Genomic DNA, 23789 nt, shown 5'->3' with positions numbered 1-23789 from the left:
CATACACTTTCTACACACACGGAGTCTTTCATAAGGATAAATAGGATATGAAAAACATTTAAAAATGATCTAAAGTTAACTGCATTTAAATTGTATTCATTGTATCTCTGGCATTATTTGATTATGTGTTCGAATATTCTAATGATAAAAGGCAGACATCTTGAATTTTTTCCAGAATACCCAAAGATACACACATGCTACAGACCAGGTATACATCATAGGAGTAATAATAAATGGAATGAAAAACATATATTATTTTTAAAACAAACCCATGGTAATGTAATTGTATAATAAACCATATGCCTCTCTAGCACCATTTGAAACCCGCCCATTTGTATTCCTATGTCAAATTGTAGCTATCTTGGATTTTCTCAGAATATCCAAGGATGTACACTATTTACCCACCAGATATATATCATAGGACTAATAAAGATGGGCAAAACATGATAAGCAAACACAATTTCACCCTGGTAGTAGATGAAAAGCCATGGATGTGCAGTTGTAATTCCAGTAGTATTCCTATGGCCAATGACGTCCATCTTGGATTTTCTCAAAATGATCAAATATGCACATTTATTACCTGCTAGATATGTATCACAATGTAATAATTATCTGTAAAACACTAAAAATAAATAAACTGAATTTGATAGTGAATTAGCTGGCATTAGTTCCAACCCTTTGTAACACTAGAAGTACTAGTATTCCTATGACATATGGCGGCCATCTTGGATTTTCTCAAAATGCCCAGGAATACATGTTAGTTACTCACCACATACATATTGTGTGGGTGGAAAGGATGTGGAAAACATCCAGAAACAAACTTAATTTGATAGTGGAAAATTAATCTTTCCAGTTGCCATTAGTTGAATCCCCCGTATACTAGAATTCCTGTGGCACATGGCAGCCATCTTGGATTTTCCGAAATGCCCAAGAACACTTCGTAGTTACTCACCACAAACATATTATGTGGGTAACAAAAATCTGAGAAACAAACTTAATTTGATAGCGGACAACGTATCTGTCTAGCTGGTATTAGTTGTGCACTAGTATTCCTATGGCTGTTTCTATGGCATATGACAGCCATCTTGGATTTTTTCATAAGTCCAAGGGAACTTGTTTGCTATCTGACATATATGAATAAAATGGGTTATAAGGGTGTGGAAAACTCTGAGTAAATAATTTATTTGATAAAAATCAACATAGATACGTACACATTTCTATAGAATTCCATAAATTGGCGGCCATTTTGGATTTTTTGGCCAAACGGTAATTTTTTACCGTGTGCTACGGCTCTAATTTGATTAAGTATGTCAAAAGGTACCCACATGCAAATTTTAGTGCTTTTATCCGCCGTGTCACGATTTTTTCCTTAAGCCACCGGACTAATACGAATAGTTCATGTTAGGGTTAGACGTGATAGCTCGGAGTAAAGGGGGACAAATATCGCCTGTATGAAGTAATGAGAAACGGGCGGTTCCTAGCGGACTACCATTCCTGTCACACCGGTGCAGATTTACAAATTACAATATAATAAAAATCATGTTAGAAAGCTTATGAAGTTTGTAGTTTTAACGCAACTTGTAACATTTGGAACGGCTCTGGTAGAGACTCAAGGTACCATACTGGGGCTTAGATCCCATGTACGTATAACTCTCAGTGGCGGATTTAGAGGGGTGTAGGGGTCAGGGGGTCCTGACCCCCTCCCCCTTCGATTTCTGGTCGATCCCCTAGGCTCTTGTAGGCCTATAATAAGAATTTTGACTGGCTGAATCATAGTTCTAAACCGTGCCAAATGGCACCGTTCGCCCTCTAAAATACCAAAAAAAAAAAAAAAGTCGGGCCCTTCAGCGGGCCCAGAACCCCACGCCAATTAAGGGAGGGGGGAGGGTCGGCTTCGCATTTGCGCCCCTCCCACCCGCCCCCTTCAAGTAATCCTGGATCCGCCCCTGACATCCGTTGGTGATATGTTTTCCAGAGATCAACTTCAAACTGACTGCATGATCTCTACGTTTATTTCTCTGGCTGAGAGATCTGGAATCTCTTTTATAGCTACACGTAGCTGGCAGGTCGTACCTAGGCCTGCTCCCCCGCAGTATTGATGCGGGGATGCAATGATGTGGGGGAGTAACGGTGCGCCTACATCGGCAGTTTTACTGGGATGTATCAATGCGGGGACCTATCTGTGTGGGGTCGTATCGATGCGCATAATACACAAAAATTTACTAAGGGGGATTATTAGTGCCGGGGAGTATCGACATGACCCCTTGCTTTACAGGGATCTTATTCTATATGTATAAGCCTACACCATTCTATCATTGTAGGGCATTAGTGGAAGTTACATAGAACTTTATTTTTCAATAAAACATGTCTCTGTGGGACGGGTAACATCCTATATTATTTATATAAAACATGGGAAAACGCGATTGCAAAGATGTTTCTGTAATCCAAGCCTTCAACACAAAATACAACTTCAACACTAGTAGTAATTAATGAACTAAATGCATATATGTGCACAGAAAAAAGCAAGAACGTTGCATTCATTATATCAAAAATATTTACATTTTCATAACAGCTAGTTCTCTTATCACTGATTATAAATTATTAGTCACACTTTTAATAGTTATTTGCTAAGACAACACTGTGAAATAAATCTCAATTCATTTTCAACAAATCTTTTCTAAAAATGCAAATGTAGGCCTACTGGTTAAAAATCTTGACAATGAGAATATGCTACCCGTCCCAATGTCGGACATAAAGCAAATAATAACCCATTTTTACTCCGCTTTGTCCATCCAATAAAGAAAGTACCTCTCCCTCAAATCACTGAACAACGGACACAGTAGTAGGAAACGTAGCTCATTTTTATATTATGAACGTTCTGAGTCACACAATATGGGCAAAATCTATAGTCTTTGTCTATGTTAATGTGACGCCTATCTATCGTGAAACTGTTGTTTCTTCCTTCCTTCTTTTCTTTTGTCATCCTTCTTATAGGCCTACCCGTTAGGGTGTCGAGTGAGAAAGAGTTTGAGTTTTCTATCTCTGGCGAGCTGGAATGCTTGGTTGAGTGGGATGTTGTTCGATTGCAAGGTCTCTCGTACTCCATCTACCCACTTCTTTTTCGGCCTTCCTCTTGCCTTGAATCCGGAGTGTTTCTTAATGTACGCTTTGCTCCCCGGTAGATGTTTGGGCATGCGTGCGAGGTGACCGAACCATTTGATAGTCTGTTTTTTGAATAAGCTGATGGACAGGTGTTGACCGACTGTTTCCCGTACCACACTGTTCCTGATTTTATCCCTTCTCGTGATGTTCATCGCTTTTCTTAGGTGTCTCATTTCGCAGGCGGCTATCTTCCGTTCTAGGCTTTTTGCCAGAGTCCATGTTTGGCACTGATAGGTGAGGGTAGGTATCAATATCGATTGTATTAGTTTAACCTTGGTTTCCATGGGAATATTTTGATGTCTGAGGGGAGGGGAGAGCTGGTAACTGATGTTGTTCGCCTTCTGGATTCTGCTTTCGATCTCTCGGTTCATTCGTCCATCCTACGTGAAGACACTCCCTAGGTATTTGAACTCTTTCACTTGTTTCAAATGGTTATCATTGATTTTGATGTTTAATTTGTCTGGTACTCTGCTGACCTTCATTACTCCAGTCTTATATTGATACTCATTTTCATGCCCCGTGCTTCAAACTTCCTGTTTAGTCTGTCTGTGCACATGCTCTTGTAGATCCTCTTTGAACAACAGAAATTTGATATAGTGCGTTTCTGCATTTAAGTCAATATGGTAATGACAAATATCTTTCTAGATTAAAAACAGTTTTGTACAGTTTGTATGATTAACCCTTTGGCGATGACTTTATGTTAGCAAAACATGTTTCGTAATGCACAGTCTGTCACTCTTACCGTGAATTGGTCCATAAATACGGTAGCATCTCCTAACTTGCCCACAACCCAGGCATAACCGAAGCCATACTGGAAAAGGAGGCGTTTTACTTAGTATATGTCCCGCCGTAGTGAAGGCGAGCTTAGGTGGTCCACGTTGTCCATCCTGTCAGCTGAAGCAACAAATCATAGGTATACCTTGGGTATCTCCCCGTGGGCAATCGTGTCCAATACTTGATACACCTAGACATATAAGTTACACATAACCGTATTCTTCCAAATTCACTTGGCGCCATCAAGCTTGTAACGTTTTGGTTCAAACACGCTAGACCATACTCGTTTGCCGAACAGGACATGAGTAACCCCATATCTAAGCGACATACATAAGAATGGGTTCTACTGCTGAGTCGAACAGTTTAAAAGCTTCGTTGTGGTGGAAGTATCCAAATACTATTGGCATCTCAATATAGCATTCACAGCCTTCGTAGCTTGTTCAGTTTGGTCGTTTGAATCAACATGATTCTCCGTGATTCAGAGTGATGGTTCATGATTCTGGCATAAGTTGCTTGTTTTGCGGAAGGTAATCGATTCGTAAAGTCACACTATAGCAGTGAAAATATGTAGTATTGGTACTGGGGTATGAAATAAAACTACCGCTCAATCTCTGTGATGCTAACCACCTAGTTTTACTCAAAATACGCTACAGAATTTTTACCTGAAGACAGCAAAAAATACAGCCGTCACTGTATAACTCACGTCTCCCCCAGGCTTGTAACACTATGTTATACAACGGCTGAGCGAGAAACATCCTCTTGAAGAGGCTGGCAGGAACTACCTGGTGGGCAAACTTTCCCACCCTGAGAACTACCTCCCTTGCCCTGGCATACTTCACTGTTGCGCCCCTGTGTGGTGCAGGAGTAGCCATACAAAGACAATTGATACAGCCCTAAACAACAGCATGAGGCTTTTCACAGGATGTCTGAGATCAACACCCAAAACTCTATCTCCCGGTACTAAGCCAGGGCCGTAGCCTCCGGGGGGGCAGGGGGGGCAGCTGCCCCCCCTGGGATTTAGAAGTTTCCACACTGGTAGGGGGACACCCCCTCCCCCCTCGGGGGCTTCGCCCCCTCGTGTCCGCTTACTGCCCCCCCTGGCATTTTGCTCAGGCTACGGCCCTGTAAGCGGCATATTTTCCCCAGATATCAGACGGGATCAACGCTGTTTCCAACTGGCCAACAGAGTACATGAGCCAGGACATCTATTGTTCCAGTGACTCCGGCAAGATGAGGAATATACCAGGCTTTCCTCAAGGGCTCCGATGATTCCATACTTGCGAAAGTTAGAGGAGAACAAAAATGAAATGTCAACAGAGACATGGGGAATGGTGAAATATCAGGAGGAATGGGATGTTCTTTAAATTGGCAGACTGTGTGACTTCATTCCTGAAGTGAGCACTCGACCAACTGGCCATGATCTGGGTCGCCCATCATGGACTCGACTGAACCGCACCAGAGCAGGTCGTGGCCGTTTCCGTGCTAACATGTTTGAAAGGGGGCTCTGTCAATTTCCAGCATGCAAGTGTGGTGCCCCCCGACAAACAGTTAACTACATTGTTGTAGAGACTAGTCAGCTGCATCAGTGCCCAGGGTTGGACTCACTTGAGTCGTTAGACGAAAGAGCTAAAGACTAGCTTGAAAATGCCAATATAATCCTTTGACTTTTGATTCTTGAGTGTACATTACCTGGATGAAAACGGACACACACACACACACACACACACACACACACACACATATGCAACGGCTATATTGCGTGTCCTGAGTTCAACTACTGACTGACTGTTCTCCAAATTTATTTCTTTGACTGAGAGATCTGAGTCTTCTAATTACGAAAGCACGGGCAATCCAGCCAACGGTGCGACTTTCTTTGGTGACAATAAAGATCGACTGTTCTCTATATACACTATACATAAAATGAATCACAAAAATATTTCAAAATGATTTTTATAGTAAGAGGAAAGGAAGCCAATTAATGTACAATCACACCCACACATTCATCCCCTTTAACATGTACACTGTACCCCTTTGACTTCAGATTGCTTGAGCACTACGGAATGGTATGGTAACATATATTGAATTCCAAATAACTGAATGCACCTTATACTGGTCTTTGAATTATTTATCTTAAGCCTATATGCTGTCGTCTATATTGGCGACAGATGTTCTTCTTGAAATGAAGTCAGAAGTGACGCAGATTCAGGTAGTAATTTTCTGTGTAGAATAATATCACTGAAAGACACATCCATGGCAAAGAAACATACAAATCATGAAGCGTTGAGAGTAACTGAAATGGAGATTGTATTCGCAAGGTAGGTTGCCGTATTCACATTGATTTATTATTTTGTTTCACAGTTCAACACAATCGTAAGACTGGATAATTAAATAAGCATACAATGTTTTCCGAAATCATAATTTACATTACATTTCATGTGTTCCTTGGATTGAGAGGTAACGAGTTCTTACACATGATTATGAAATAAGTACCGATACACGTAAGGGTGATTTCTAGGATGAAAACAGCTAGGTTCAGTGAGCATTCTTAAATGTACAGGTAGAAAGTTAAAATTGGTTTTCGTAAGTAAGTAATGTGCCATATTAAATTTTTAAAATCTGAAAAATGTTACTAATTTATTCTCGATCTACGCATATGATCATACGCTCAGGTGGGCCAAACGGTTCGAAGATTTTTCAGTCCATCGTTTCATTAGTCGAAAGGGTAATTGGTCCAAAGAACACTTAAAAAAAAGATCCATTTCACACCAGTGCAGGTGAGAATTGTTCCTGTGTTTTGATAGCAGCTATTATTTGACTACAGATAAATAAAAAATTAAGAAACATTAATATAATTAACAGAGGACCAGTGAAACTTCGGACAAATGAACCTTCTTAGGTCGCACCCATCAGCTGGACAAAATATCCACAGTTGGCAACAGTCACATTACCCCTTTTGTCAAACAACTTCACTAGCTACGCATAAAAGCGCGGATTCTTTTTAAACTTTTAGTGTGTGCTGAAGCTGCTTTTTACAACTTGGCCCTACCATATTTATGCAAGCTTGCAAAAACTGACCTTAAGCTAAGCAACGTTTTTTCCCCCGAAATTTCTCTACTAAAATGTGTACAGTTACTCTTATGTCCCTTCTTGATATATTGAAGCACTGGCTCATGATCACACATCACTTTATAACAGAGCAACATGCGTACCTGAGGATACAAATAGTGGGTGTTGCATCTGAAGCACCATTAATGGATATTATATAGCCACTTTCGATGTACGTTGTTGCATGAAATAGGAAGAAGAGGGATAAATACACATGCTCTTTTTGAAATTTACAAACGACTATCATGAACCTGAATGAGATCAATTCCAGGGGGTTCTTAACTTCTGGCCGTCAGCGTAGATATAAATGTCACTTATGGCTATATTCTATTTTGTTTTTCTTTTCAGTCTTTCGCCTCCACGTATGATTCGCTACTCACTGCAGTATGCCATCTGCGTTGCAGGTATTCTTGTTGCAGCCTTTAGCCTCGGAGAAGCGGGTAGGTTGGACAGTTTGAGACAACAAGCTCAGACTTAACCATCCCGAATACTTTATTTCACTAGTATTTTTTAACTTAGCGGTCTGTGTAAAATGATGTTTACAAGTCCCTGATATACTCACTGAAAAACGTTCATGTTCATGAATACTATAATTTTTGTCAAACCTCTTTAAAATTAAAAAAAAAGAAAATATCCAGGTGATATTTCTGCATTAGAATCTCGTGCCCAGGCAATTCATACACATTCATACACCTTATAGACTAGAATGCCTGTGCGGGAACTGGGCAATGCCATCTTCTATTTCAAAATTTTGTCAAAGGTTTTAGCTAAACAAAATCGTAGAGGCTATGGAGTTCGTGAATCCATATGATTCCGTACGATAATGTACGGCCACCGTCTGTCTCCGCACAGAGGCTGCACAAAATATGACTCAAGGGCTGGATCGATCTCACTCCCTGGGGAGTCTCACTAAATAACCTTGCGCGCGTTATACGTCACAGGTCTTGCGTAACTACCCGCGTGCTACGATTTTTCCCTTGGGGGGCAGCAAGCGGCCATTTTGTACACGAGCAAAGCATAGATGGGTGAAAACGATACGTTGTTTTTAACCAAAAACGATGTCCCCAGGGCGAAACTGCCAACACCAAAAGTAAAGGAGCATACCAACGTTGTTTTGAAACGATGTGGTTAGCCTGTCAGTGGCGAGTTGGGGAGAAAAGAGCAGCACTGATAACAAGGTACTGTATACACGTGAACCGGCAAAGTTACTGATAATTTCATGTTGCAAAAGCATAATTAAATCAGTAAGTTATTTTCCAAAGGATATTATTTGAATAGCAGATACATAAATCAAACTAACAACAATAAAATTTTTTGATGACATTGAAAATCAAAACCTGCGGTGCACGATAGGTTGAGGAGGACACTGCCACAGCAAGTAATGCATGAATTTTGTTACACAACACCATATGCTTGTGTCATTGTTAACTCTGTGGTATTATTACTCAATTTACTGCTCAAATTAATACCTGATACTATTTCTCAGGCTACCAAGTACAAATCAATTTATTTTGTGGCAATTGACCTCCATGTTCCATCTTGTGTGCAGGTTGTTTATTTTTGTTATCATTATTATTATTATTTTTTCAAACACATTTTGATAAAGTGGCTATGCTTTAACAAGAGAAATTTATGCTGAAGTTTAAAAGATTAAATTATCAGTAGTATGTACAATTAAAGCTATTAATTTGATTATGCATATTTGATTTTCAATTATCTTGATTATGATATGAGGTTTCTGCATTTTTCTCTTGCCCTCAAATCAATATCTAACAAGTAAATTGATAGTGCTTTATTACAAATTTGCTTTATACTTTCAGATGTAACAACTGTGTAGCAGTTGGTAAAGCTGTAGAGATTGATGTGAGCATAGATCAGGGGAAATGGTATTAGAGAAACTAGGAGGACAAGACATAGATAATGTACTAGTAGATCCATCATCACAGCAAGGATAGATGGTGTGATCTTGTCCCTGAAGCTATGCCACAAGTTTTCAAACTGGTTGAGTCCTTACTAAGACAAGCTGCTGTGGTGTGAATCGTTGTACATTCAGGTTATACATGGCAGATTTATGACAAAAGAGACCTTCACAATATACTTCAAAGAAGTTATTCTTGCATCTATGCCTCAAAAGTACACAGTTACAGTGACTAGAGCATTGTCTGCAAATAGAGAGGCAGTGAAGGCTGCAAGGTGCCATTGTTTTTCAGTATTAAGAATGACAGTATCTGTTTTTTATTTGTTTATTTTTATTTTTCATTTTTAATGGGAGGGAGACTCACTTTGTTCTTTCAATGCCCATTCAGTTAAGGGTTGGTGGCAATATATGGTAAATCTGTCATGCCTGTATGTAGAATTTCTCTGTCTCAAATTTCTACATTTATTGGGTGCATTATGAAGTTTCCTGACTGATTAATGAGGTTACTTGCAGAAATATCTTGCTTACACACATTTTGTGATATTTTTACTACTTTATACATATGATTATTCACATCTCATCAGTGGTGTGTGAACGGTACTTGGTATTTGCATTTTAGAACTCTAGATCTGTGTACCAGCAGGGTTATATTTCATATATCTGCGAATGTTTCCAAAAATAAGCTTCATGTTTGATAATTAATTGGTTTGAAATAAATAAATAAATAACCCAAATAAAATCAATTCATTTTATATTTCACATAATTTGTTTTTATTATTCTTCTAAGCATTTAATCATAACATCTCCCATCATTATACTGTTATTGTGTAATAACATTGAAAGTTTCCAAGTTTTTATTAACAGGTTGATGCTAACGTATTACAAATGAACATAACTTCATAAGCATTAAAACATATTTCCTTACTCAAATGTATCAAACGTACCACTGGCATAATAGCGGTAAAGATACAGGTAAAGATGACAGCATTGATAACTGAGTTTACAGCGCTTTTAGTGCAGCTTGGCTAGTGTCAGATTGTTATCTGATAAAGTTTGCTACTAGTACCTGGGAAGAAAAGGTCTGGCACTTGGCAATCAAGTTGATAAAATCACAAAACGCCTGTAGAAAATAGAGCATACCTGTCCAACAGCGATTTGTTCAGATTCTTGACTAAGGGGTGCGTTACTGGTGTCAAGGGCCAAGACTTGAACTTTGGGGTTTGGCATGTCACTGGACATTCCTCTCGATTTCTGCCCAAATCTAATAAAGCCTCAGTTGCTTAACTTTCGCCAAATTTCCAATATCTACAGGTTGTGTTGTTTAATGCTTGGGGTCTCTTCTTTGGTGGCGGTTAATTGGGGACACCTGTGCGGCCTGTCAACGCACCAAGATTCACTTTTGCCGTTGCCACATTTTCAATTGCCGTAAATATCAAATTCATGAATAGAATGAGGAAAAATGACAGTTATGAAAAAATGTTTGGAAGTACCTGTCACCTTCGCCACAGTAACCATATGGGCTGTGCTGCCCCCCCCCCCACCACAGGCGCCACCTTGCGGAGCAAGCGTGCGTAATCCAGGGTGCAACTGAAAATAACCTTGTCGCGCGACCTTATTGCTGTCAACTAACCAGTTTAAATGTCTGTAACGCCTACCGAATCAGCTATTACCCCCTGACAGCGATACTAGGCGTGACAGGCATTTAAGCCGGTTACGTTGACAGCATTTTAGAGAGACTCCACAGGGAGATAGATCAATCCAAATATCTGTGGGAATGGTCCCTAAGATTTTATCTGTTCAAAAGTTTTGTATTTCGTTGATTTCCGACTATCAATTACTAATACCAATTATTTCTCGAGAACAAAATCCTCTGGACAAATATTCATTTTAATCTGTGACATCTTCAATATAAATATTCCATAAATACAGCAAACAGGAGAGGCTGTACATTGATGATCATTGCCATATATACATATATATTACATCAAATGCGTAAACACAAGGCTGCGTTGTCAATGCTGGTATAAGCTAAATGATTAACACTCTCACATATCATGAATAATTTAAATTCAGAGTATAGATTCTGCAGCTATGTAGAGCTGTTTTTCTTAGATTCGTATCGTTCGCTTGCTCCCTTGCGGTAAAGGAAAAATACGTGATTTGGTGTGCTTTTCCTTGCGCCTTAAATTGACGCAGAATAAGATCCATTCACTCGTAGGTGGCGTAGGAGGGTTGCGTTTTTGAAAATAAACAAGAAAGGGTCGAGCAATGATTTAGGCGACATCAGGTCACTAATTATAAAGACGTTTTTAACTTGCAAAACCGTTAAGAATAGTTATTTGTAAACTGTTTGTTGGGAAATTATATTATTTCAATGAATATATCAATTCAGAAAATAATCTATCCACAAAAGCCGTATAAATGCAAACACTTCGATAACATACCACAAACTGTTGTAAAAATCAATCCCCATCCATTGACACAGGTAAGAAACACTACATGAACGTTTATATACTAGAAGCAGGCCTAATCGAAACGGAAACTGTCAGATTTCTCAAGGTTCACAGGACAACTGGTGTTTACAGAATAATTTGCTACCAGTAATATCACTCCAGGTTATTTTACTGGTCGACCTTATGATATAAATGGTGACTGCGCCTTTTTAAACATTCTTGCAGTATAGACTCATATTTGACGTTCTCATGTTAGGGCACTGAAGCATATCATGGTGAACCACTTAATACTTGATGGTAATGGTCATTAAAAAACAATAGGACAAGAAAACCACAACAGGTCACCTTGGTCACCGGGCTAACAGTCTACGGTGATCAACTAAAACAACATGTTTAAGAATGAATCGAAATGCTTTTTGCCTATTAACTTGTTCGACCGTAAGAAAGTGTTGAACGAGAATGTTCCGGGCACCAGGTCAAGGTATGCTTCAGTTCCGTATCTAAGACTTCTTCAGCCCCTGTCCATTACTGCCATTTCGTGTGGTTTACTTACGTAGTAGCCTGTATTAATATTATGCTGCCTCGACCCTCTCAAATATTCAATCAGTCCACCTTAATCAACCCCAAGAAAAATGAAACCAATTATAAAGGTTAAACATGACATGATAGATTACGCTGTAAAAATTAAATACGTCTCCCCACGCGTCGTCCCTGCAGGGGCACAGTAATTAAATCTCGGCTCAATTAGACCGGTCGAGGGACGACGCGTGGGGAGGCGTGAAAGAGGCGAAGAGACCATTACAGGATTAAGCGGTCTTCATGTAGGTGCGCCATATTTAGGCCGTGGACCAACTAGCACTCGGCCGTTCTCATTCTGAATGGCCCCATAGAAAGCTAAGATTTAAGTTTCGTGTGTGTAAACGAGACAATGTCAGATTGCCAATCTACTCAGCCGACTTCCATCTTTGGAGTTTAACCCCTTTCACTATATAATCATATCTTTGAGGTATGAAAAAAGTTTATTCCCCAATGATTCGTCCAAAGGACTAAGAGGGTGACCTCTCAGTGCGATAAAAATAAGATAAAAAGAGGCCGACGTTTTTAAACGCCGAGTAGTCAAGTAACAGGGTTGTTTTGTAATAATTGTAAGCATGCCGGTTTGCCCTTAAAAATTTAAATATCAGAAGGTATTTGTTACATTTTGTGAATGATTGAACTAAAAAACCCTGTCATTTTACGTTTTGTTCAATTTTCGTTTTAGTGCCTTGTTCTCCTCTGAATGAAGTGACACCCGATGCCGAGACGGCCTGTGATTATTGGTTCTGTAGTGAGTTTGGCTTAGACAAGAGAGAATGCCCCATTGGAATGAACTTTGACCATGAGCAGCAAACATGTATTGTCACACACCGTGAATTTCATGACTTTGCCAACGCAAAAAGTCCGCGTTTCATTTCCGACCCGATGCAGCAGGTTGGTCTAATGAGTTTATGGCGAGAAACCTGTCGGTCTATACCACCCAAGCTTACGACCACGTCTCAACCGCCAACAGCACCTTCAGTGCCAGAACATGTGCCGGTATTCGTCCCGATTGAACAAGAAGTCCCGAAGCAATTGCAACTTATTGCCTCTAGCAGCGCTGACCAGTCCGATGTAGCAGTAGTAAGACAGGTCCATGAAGGTAGGACGAAAGTTTATTTTTTCGAACTGCCGTATTCTTTTTTTTTTTTTCAAATATTCGGTAAAATCTATCTAGATGTCATTGGTGCTTCATTAGACAGTTGAATATTTTATGGTATGTCTGTCATTTTTTTCTCCCTCTTCTTAATCTTTTTTCCTATAATGTTTATGTCTTCAGTTCTTGATGTCGCTCTAAATTGGCCGGTGCCTTTATGTTGCATTTTCTGATTTTGATGAAGGTGTTAGATTAACAAAAGCATAATTATATAGTATATTCTCAATGGAATTCCAAACAACACACATTCCATTTCTTTCTTTCTCTCTCACTTCCTTGCTATTCAAAACATACAGTTTAAACGAAATAGGCTTCCTTTCCCCTATAAAAAATTTAATATTTGTATTTTCGGCATTTCCTCCTTGTCGCACAATATCCACTCAAAACACTGTATTCAACACATTTTCAGAGCAGTTTTGATCTATATTTTTTTTCACTCCTAACGTATTCCATACAGACTGCTGTCATTATTAGCTCCTTTGGTCTGTCTGATTTTTATTTATACAAGTGTCAAAGGGAATAAATTATTTATTACTATCACAAAAGCAATATTTTCAAAAAATTTGCATAGTTCTTCATATTTAATCTTTATCTTGTAAATAGATATAGATTTTTAAAGGCACAGGAAGCTAATCATTTGGAACGTTTAATTTTACTTATGGATAAACATTGCTTTAATTTCAACACCGATATCCGAGATGAAGCACGCGGGCCTAAATGGCAAGAGGTCGTCATTTGTCGTCTTGCCCACAGTTTTAACATATGATCTAGATATAAAATGACGTAGGTGCAATGTTTTGTGTGAATGAATTAGGTATCTAGAGTGCGTAATAAACAGTTTCAGTAATATTTCCTGCCATTTATTTTCCCCCATGCCTTGAGATTTTAAAAAGCACATGAAGATGATCCTTTGAAAGGTCCATGTTGGTCTACATGCTGTAACAGTGTCATTATTAAAATATAATGCTCTCATACGTGAATCTTAACCCTTTTTTCAGATCAGAAACGTCAAATAAATTCAAGTTACTGTCAATGCTTTGCAAGAGGCGATCCTACCTATGAGACCTGTGACGGGGCTTCTATTAATTTCCAAGGGGAGTGTACCTATACCTTAGTTACCAACAGTACGGAACTTCCAGAAGGCGTGCTCCCGTTCCACATTGCGGTGAAAAATACCAAGTCCTCCTTTTCACCTATCAAGACTTACACCAAGACAGTGAGAATAACTGTGGCCGGACATACCATTGATATGTCCACTACCGAAGGAAAATCTGATGTGACGGTAAAGATCTGTTATTCTGCACTCTTGCTAAAATGATGAAATATTTCAACAGTATATAACATCTATGATTTTGATAAGGCGCAACTAAGAAAAAATGCATCATTCTACTTGATCATTAATGTTTCATTATAATTTCCTGTTCTAATCCCAAGGGACAGTACAGTCCTTCTGTTTGCGCCCCTCCGCACAACTGGGAATATAAAAATTTGAAATTTGAATTCTCACTGCAAACGCCAGTGACTGGGGCGTACATACATGTACTACATGGCAAGGACAGAGGGAAAGGCAGGACATGTAATGCTAGAAGCCGAGGGCAGTGTTTTAACAAATTAATTAAATTCATCCTGATAACTGATTTGCAAATATATATGCAAGTATTACAGATTATTTAGCTTTGAAAACCTAATGGTAGATTTGGCAAATTTACACCTCTGTCTTTGTTATCTAAGGTCACAATACATTGCCTTACAGGAAAGATTTTTACTTTCACAAATTGAAAACCCAAATTCTTACTTACACTTTGATTTACAGGTCGACGGAAGAAGAGAGCTCCTTCCTTATCAAACCGAACTATTCACTATCATTCAAATTAAAAACGGGCCGTCAGAAAATGTGCGTATGCGGTTCACTATGGCGGATACAGGATTAATGGTCTTCGCCACAAATAGCGGCAAACACCGAGTAGGCGTGGTAATTCCGAATGCCTACCGGGACAAACTCTGTGGCTTATGTGGGAACTTTAATGGGAACATGGATGATGATTTCACCACTGCAAACGGAACATTCGTCGGAGATCACTCAGATAAAAATAATCTGGTGGGAAATAGTCATAGAATCGCTGATCCGGACGATGATGATGAGTAAGTATAGCAGCTGCTTACATCGAAGACAGAACAACCCTTCTTTGTATTACCTACAGTGGGTAGTTCGTAAATACTAACGTAAAAACTAGTAGACACCACCGGGTGATTCCATGATTGCACCTCTCTTAGGCCCATTAAGATGCTTCCAAACCAATCGTACCATTACATGGGATTCTCCTAGAAATGAATTCCCTTTCATTTATTCGCCCTGGAATAATCCCCAGCGTAGGATCACACTAAATCTGTTGTGTTGTGCCTAGATGCAGACTACTTACTTTATTGTAATTAGCTGATAAGTGGAACAGTGAAGGATATACAAACAGCAAAACCTATACTTGCTGTAACAGTGTTGGGCACATGTTAAAAAAACATTTGTTTTGCAGTTAAGAAACGTTTACGAGACATGTTCGTTGACAAAGTCAAAACTTCAAACACACATACATATACCACTTCAAGTTGAACCTATTGGAAGGCAAGAAGTACATTTGATCATTTTAAACATAAAAATGCCATGAAATTATGTTGACAAAAGTAATCTATTTTTTTCACACCCCGACGAACCTCGCCGCCATATTCCATATTCATATCCACTTAGTTTTGAACTAAACGCAACCCGGAAGTCGGTGCACGTATAATGGCGGAAAAACGCACGCTTAATAAAGGTACACTTCATAGGGTTTACCCACAAAAATTAAATTTTCCCGGGGAAAATAAGCAATTTTCTCGCACTCGCGAATCATTTATCTATCCCTCTCTTCACTTAGATTCGGCTTTTGGTAAAATTTATAAAGGCTTTACAGGCCCGTAGCCAGGGGGGGGTTCGGGGGGTTCGAAAGAACCGCCCCTTTTGCTGAGAAAGGTCCACTCTGGGTTAAATTTGAACTAGGTACATGGAGTTTTTATGAGAAAAGGTCCACTTTTTCAGAAAAAGAACCGCCCTTTTGAAATTGCTGGCTACGGGCCTGCTTTAACTGAATAAATCTGAAAATATTTTGCTACTACTTTAAACCGCAGATTGAACATGGACAAATTTGGCTATGAGAAATTACACTGTTGCTTGCAACTTAAAAGTTTTGGTACGGGTTTATAGTGACCAAAGCGTTTCCTTTGAATCTGTGTGAAAACGTTACCTTACCGATGTGATAAATTATTATTATCATCGAAGAAATAATTGCCACCGCTGTGGTAAATAAATATTTCCACGAAAAATAATGTATCTACATTGGTGGTAAATAATTTTCAAACGGGATGGAAACTCCACAAAATTAAATTTGGATAGAAATAAAAAGCACCTGAGATGCAATCAAGAATGCCATCTGAACTGCATAGAACATAGAGGTGACTGTCCTTGCTTACTCAGAACCCAGCAAACACAGATTGTTATTATAAAGTTACCATAGCAACCAAAATAATATGGAAACGTTAAGGTAGCGTTGTAAAACGCTAGATGTTTGCTGGGACCTAAGATCTCTACAACCTGTATTTTTTTTTTATTTTAGGTGTCGAAGTCAGCCTTTGGTACCAGGCTGCCGTAATGATGAGAACGATGAAGAGGAAAGAGAAAATGGTAATATACAAATAATGGTACTAGTAAAGTTGATTGTGATAAGACGATACAATTTGTTATTGACTCGAGTACGCAGGAAAAATTTTGCTCTTGCGTTACGTATACTGCCTGTGGTTGGTGAGGGGTAAAATGCACACCACGAGGTCTGTTAAATGGTTTTCATCAATTTATATTTAATATGTGCTATGAAAGAACCTTGGCATAAGATTTAAGTGAACGAGAGGACGTTGCCCTTTTTCGAACACCCCTTCGAGAATTAGACACGCCGTCTCGTTTTGGAGGTTTCGTAATTGGCGATCAAGACATGGAAAGAGAATTTCAAAACGTCATGTATTTCCATTTTCCAACCATTCCCTTGCAATGTCTCCTGCTATCAACACTTCGTTTTTATTAAGCTTTGAATCATTCTGATAATAGAGTAGAACGTTTTTGTATAAAAGTGCAATGAGATATTTTGAATGGGAATCAGAGATAGCCCAAAATCTTGCAATAAACGTGAAATCAAGCAAAATTTCATGAAAGTTGGAGGAGAGTGGGGTCAGAAATAATACAGACTTGCGAGTGCGGTGCTGCAACGAATAAAGCTGAGAGAATTTATCTACAAATATTTTTCTTGTTGTTTACTAATAAGTAAAATAACTGTCTATGGCACAACAATACGGATTCGCCATGATTTTGGGTGTCACTTTTGTATTGCTTTCTAACATGAAATTCCCCGTAATTTCCATACATTTCATACTTTTCAACGTATTTAAGACATTAGAGAGTTTTGGCAAGGCCTTCCGTACGACGTATAACGTGCGACGTCATCACTTTGTGCGTAGTTTTTCTCAAGGACAAGTCATAAGTCATACGGCACTACGTATGAATCGGTGATTACACGTAGGTAAGAAACGTATCGAATTTAATAGATTTACGCTTATTTCTTTCAAGTTTAACATACTGCAGAGGAATATATAGGGTGTTAAGATTCCACTGAATCACTTTTAGACGCTGTCGGTAGAAATACTCTGTGAAAACAGCTGGAAAAACAGCCAGTCAATCAGTTGTCCGTAGTAGTATCAAATTCAATTTAAGTTGATTTTTTTTCATAAACAACGGGATCTGCGGTATCAATTGACGTAAATAACACATTCCATTCAACATCTTAATTATTCATCTATCTAAAAAGAATCCAAATATTATAATATTTATATATAATATAAATAAAAATAATATGAAAAAACCGCATACGGAGTGAGACCTGCCAAAACCACTGCTAGCTTTCTCGCGTACGTAAAACGTATTACGTATTGAACTACACGTTACACGTCATACGGAAGGCCTTGCCAAAACTCTCTAGTTAAAAAAATCCGTACTTTAATACTGAGCATATTTGTATTACTTTACAAATACATTGTTAGATAACTTTTATTATCCAATTTGTCTTCATCATACATGTACTTTGCACGTGTAGCTTACAGAAAGGCTTTTCTGCATTTTCTAAATAACAATAGCCCCCCCCCCCCCAATATGACCCATAAATTTTCCAGTTTACTTGTCGTTGAGTTCAGAAATACATAACTTTTCATTTTGCCGATGACGCGTTCAACAACGGTTCATCTTGGATTAGTTTTCTTATCTGATCGTAACCTCTGATTTTTGTTTTGCAAATTTGAATGAACTTTGATATCTCTTCATAGAATTTTCCAATTCGAAAGAACATAATAAAAAAAAGAACAATTTAGTAAAAAAACCACCCCTTTTCCCATTGATTTGAATGGGCATTAGTGCGTCAAGCAGGGTGTTGCACACTTCAAATTCTCTTATTTGATCGGGAACCTCCAATTTTTAAAAAGAATTATTAATGTACTTGGATGTTTCTTCATACGAATTTTTAAATTTCGTACGTTAGAACATTATAAAAATAATGATTTATTAAAAAAAACAACAACACCAATTTACCCATTGATTTGAATTGGCACAAGTCTGATACTTAATGGGTAACTACTTGGACCTAGTTCACCTATTTGGTCGGTGACCTTCAATTTTTTTTGGTCAAAATTTTAATGTATTTGGGTGTCTCTTTAAACTAAAAAACTGAAAAAAAACGAACGATTGAACATGTAGATCTAGCTACCGTTCTATCTTAATCAGTCGCTAAGTTCTCTCGTCAAGTTCGTTCGCTCATTACTGACCGTACTCTAGAAACAATCTACGGGAAGTTGCCTAATATGTGTCATGAATATATGCCCTATTGCTGGATGCGGGAACTGCACAAAAACGTCTGCTTCGGGTGAAAACGTGGGTTGTGTGCGGAAATTTTATGTGCGTGTTTTACGTTTGATATTTCTGACAGCAAGTAAAATAATTAAAACATGGATGTATTATTATCAACGGGGAAGGTTAATTTAATCTTTTGGATATTTCTGTTTATGTGTCTAAAGTAACAGTTTAAATAAAAGATAATACGTTTCTGTCGATCCCTTATTTTTTTTATTTATTTATTATTTTTTTGAGTGTCCGAATTTTCAGTTGAGGGGAAAAGTGATCTTTTTGAAAGAAAATGGCTTTATTATTACTTTTGAACATGGCAATGTCTTTTTTCACATTTTTCTAATACAGAACAGTACATCCCGATGGTATATTTTTCATTTTTCCTACGGTTTCTCACTTGATGAAAGTGTGCATATTGACTGTCTGGTAATGTAATGGTTGATTTAAATTTACTGAGCTCTAAGATTCTGCTAAACCTATATTATATTTATTTGTTTACAAGTTCCTTATCTTTTTGCTAAGCCCATGTACATTCCTAACACCTATCCTTAAACTGTTACAGTACATCTTTACCGCATCTTGTTGTTACACCTTCACTGCATCTATAATCTTTATTGGTAGCAGATTTCTGTTTAGATATAATTTGTCATCATTTTGACCTGATTTATCAACGATTTTGCCTTTACATGTATTACTAGTATGTCTGCTCCATATGATACTCTGTGACATAACCAAGGAGGTTATGTTTTCACCCCTGTTTGTTTGTTTGTCTGTCTGTCTGTCTGTCATCAACATAACTCAAAAAGTTATGGACCGATTTTGATGCAACTTTTGAGAACTGTCAGAAGTGGGCCAATGAACAGATGAATAGTTTTTGGTGGTGATCCGGATCAATAATCAATCAATAACCAATAATAATCAAAAATCGCCGCCTTGGCGGAGGTCTGCGCTCTCGTACATAATATTAAGTAGTAACCCTGTATTTCTAACACGTTCTTTTTTTTCAGATTGGGGTCGCTGCACAGCACGTGGGGATCCAATATATCAAACCTACGACGGATACACATTGAAATTTCATGGAGACTGCACTTATTTATTAACGGGAACCTGTTACTATAGTCAGGATGACCTCCCACAATTTGAGGTCCTGGTGACCAATGCCCATCCTACTACAAACAATGACGTCACGTTCACTAAAAAGGTGTCTACGACGTTTAATATCAACGGTGTAGAGACTACAGTTGATATGTATACGTTACAAGGAGTAGACTATGCTGATGTAAGTTCATATTTAGTCAGAGGATTTGGTGGCTTTGAATCATTTTCCTAAATTGAATATTACCACTTATTATCACACGCTCGCGTGCGCGCACCAACACACATGTGCACACACACGCATAAAAACATCCACACTGGCCATTGGAACCCAGGGGCAAGGGACAAAAATATTCCATTCCATGTTTGGATCTGCCATTCTCTCCCTCTCTCTCTCTCTCTCTCTGTGTGTGTATGCGCGTGCGCCCACGCGTGTGTGTTTACAGTGTGTGTGTGTGTATCTAATTTCTCCAGATTGGCATTCGAGACTCATGTCCAAATCTAAGTGAATTTAAACAATATAAGTGTATTACACTCATCATTGAGGGTACAAAAAATCAAAAACTGTATTTTTATTTATTTTAGAGAAAAAGAGAGAAGAAGAGCAGCATCAAAATCTATAGTAATCGCTTAGTAGCCCGGGGATAGGGGAACTAAGTCGCCTCCCCCCTCCCCGTCCCCACTCACTTTTTTTTTCAAACGACTCAGGCCCAAGCACAGTAAATAATGGTTCAGGGCAAATTCCCTTTACCTTTTAAGTGTAAAATAAACTTAATGGAAGGCATTAGGAAATGCTGAGTGGTTTGTGTATCTATTCAGAAGTGATCTGGTACTTTGTATCTTTCAGGTCGACGGTGTTCGAGTATACTTGACGGTGCCCCATAGACGAGGACACTTCACACTTCTTGAACAAAACGGTCGCATAGCTCTCGTTACGGCCTTTGGTCTTATAGTCAGAGCCTACAACACAGGGAAACATCGAATCAGCGTTGATGTTCCTAGTGAATATCAGAGGATGCTTTGTGGTCTGTGTGGTGATTTCAACAGGGACCCGAATGATGAACTGAGGCTTCAAAGCGGGGAACTGCTTCACGTGGACGAGAGCGACCCCTGGCCGGCACATAAAGCGTTTGGAGAATCCTGGCAGGTACATGTCGAGGGTGAAAAAGCAAGGTGAGTATTATGAGAAAAGGATAGATTTATGGCATTTAGTTTCAGTGTGAATATTGTTGCATGGTGACTATGCGTAAGAATATTCAAATGTTAGGGGTGCCAAACTGAATTTCCTGTTTCTTAACATGAAGACGCTAAATTAAAAACCCGCCACACTGCCGAGGAGCTTGGGCCATCTTACAAGCTCTCCGACTTCTGTGATGGTTGCCGTTTAGATTTTTTTCTTAAAAAACAATATCTTAAATAACGGAAACTTCTATTTGCTCTTAATTTTTGGGTCTGAGACAGGTCATGCGTGATCCTCCGCCTCATTAAATAATTATTTTTATATGAAAAATATTCTTGGTGTTGTCTTCTCTCAACTTTGCTACTGCGTCATATGCATATGGAAACCAATTTGAAGTATCATTTCTTTTAATGAAGTCAGGACTCAATCGTAGGTCTATTGCATATAGATTTAGTTTGAGTGAGTGCGATACCAGGTAATATACGAGCTAGTTACTTGAAAAAAGTTATATGGAAGTATATTCTCATTATAACTTAAACATGCTGTAGCCATCCGACATGATATAACTCGATATAAATAAAAAGCTACTTTCGTTACATTTTTATCTAGCTTTTTCCTTGTTTTACAATACTGCAATTTTAAGTTTAATGATAACAATAAAAGGTTTTGCTATGACGAATTATGCCGTATAACCTGATATATTTTTGTGATGTTCAGCATGTTTACCTTGCAGTCTTACTCTGAGTTAAATTGTCTACATTGCAAGGTGGTTTATTCATTAGAGGTAAAACTAATATATATGTTATAACACATTCAGTCTTTTAACCTTGAGACACATTCCATTGCAGTTGTGCAACCCAAGCTTCCCGGCGTAGCCTATGGAGTTTCGGCGACGGCGTTGGTCCAACAGCGTCGGTGGATAAAAGGACCGCTGGCACTGGACGATCTTTGGGGTCGTTCTCAAATCAGCCCGTCTTTCAGCAGAATAATCCATGGTCCATTTGTTCCGACGTTATTAGGAATCTCTTATCCGATTGTCTGATGGCGCAGGGTGGGCTGGCAGAGGCAAACCGGTTTACAGCCCTTTGTGCGTATGCTGCGGCCCAAGCCCCAAGTAACTGGTACAGCATCCAGTTAGCGATATGTGAAGTCATCGCCAAACTAGTGGACCGTTGTAGCTTAAGGAGAGCTACGGTAGAGGGCTGGGTTGGAAAGACCGGCTGCGGCCAGTTTCAGGAGATGGAGGAAGGGAGGGTTGAAGTTGAAAGGGATGACAAACACGTCATGTCAGCAAATATGCAGCCAGCGAAAGAGGTGATTGGCGACACGCGTGCTGGTCCCGCGGAAAGGAGCAAAAACGAGCTTGATCGACTACCGGCGAAGATTCAGTCAAGAGACGTTGTACTTGAGCGTATCAAGAAGATGTCCCCGGCGTCGCCTGAACACAATACACTTGATGATCTTGTCAAACAAATAAATAACGGACAGGCCTAACCTACCGGTGCAGGAATGTTCGTAACATGCTTGATATCAATAGGCGATATCTTTTCTCGGTTCATTTTTTGGTGCTTTGACGAAAAATTTATTTCTAAATTTGTGTTTTTTTCCTTTTTGTTACCATAAGGTAAAGACAATGGGACAACTCAAGAATTCTATTTTGATAAAAAGAATTCTATTTTAATAAAACTACCATTTCAAAGGAAAAATTCATACGTGCACAATTCTTTGGCTTACACAGTGTTACAACAATCAATAAAGGATTACACGAGGGAAATGTTTGTTGCGTCTTCTTTTTGCCAAATACTAAGACGGCCTATTCGTTACTTTTTTCCAAAGAGTGAAAAGAACCGGGGGTACCATGTAAGTCATTTATGTGAACCCCTATACTGGTATAAGAATACGATTAATGTCTTTACCGTGTGAATTCCCACTCACTTCTTGTTATAGGTATCATTCTCTGCAGAGTTACAGATGAATGTAGGCTTGGGATATAGAAACTTTAACTTAAATTAGTATTAAATGGCCTTTTACAGCCGAATACTACTGACGCCCCAATTTTTTTATTTTTATTTATTTATTTTTTATTATTATTGTTTTTTTTTTTTTTTTTTTTTTTTTTTGGGGGGGGGGGGGGGTAAAGAGTATACTGTGCGCGTTTCAAAGTTTTCCCAAATCATATTTAACATGTCCTGAAATCTAATTACATTTCCCATCCAGACCTTAAAATGATAAACCCCCTCGTGTAAAAGTACCTGACGCAATTGGAAATGTACCGTCATTTATAATAATAATAATAATAATAATTTATTGAGCATTAAAATGTGTACAGTTACATTTTACAAGCTCTCTAAACTACAGTTTTACATAAATTGTGCACATAAGCTTAAATAAGTATAACTACT

General features: G+C 38.6%; 1 protein-coding gene and 1 long non-coding RNA gene across 2 annotated transcripts; one reads left to right on the top strand and one right to left on the bottom strand.

The window, feature by feature from the left end:
• Positions 1-2315: 2315 nt before the first annotated feature.
• Positions 2316-4899, bottom strand: LOC147761269 (uncharacterized). Its single transcript, XR_015335301.1, has 2 exons — positions 3905-4899; positions 2316-3733 (listed from the first exon to the last, which is right to left on the bottom strand). It is a non-coding gene; the product is annotated as an uncharacterized LOC147761269 (long non-coding RNA).
• Positions 4900-6059: 1160 nt separating this feature from the next.
• Positions 6060-23161, top strand: LOC106182066 (uncharacterized). Its single transcript, XM_013566695.3, has 9 exons — positions 6060-6251; positions 7390-7481; positions 12674-13090; positions 14143-14426; positions 14958-15286; positions 16789-16856; positions 20120-20391; positions 21055-21380; positions 22236-23161. Exons 1-9 carry the CDS (start codon positions 6187-6189, stop codon positions 22879-22881), a joined length of 2499 nt encoding a protein of 832 aa, XP_013422149.2. The 5' UTR covers positions 6060-6186; the 3' UTR covers positions 22882-23161.
• Positions 23162-23789: the final 628 nt, after the last annotated feature.

Source organism: Lingula anatina, chromosome 6 (assembly GCF_051362555.1).
Source record: "Lingula anatina isolate TDL-2025a chromosome 6, LinAna3.0, whole genome shotgun sequence".
Classification (NCBI taxonomy): Eukaryota; Metazoa; Brachiopoda; class Lingulata; order Lingulida; family Lingulidae; genus Lingula; species Lingula anatina.
The sequence above is the reverse complement of the archived record's forward strand: the minus strand, read 5'-3'. Positions and strand labels throughout refer to the sequence as shown.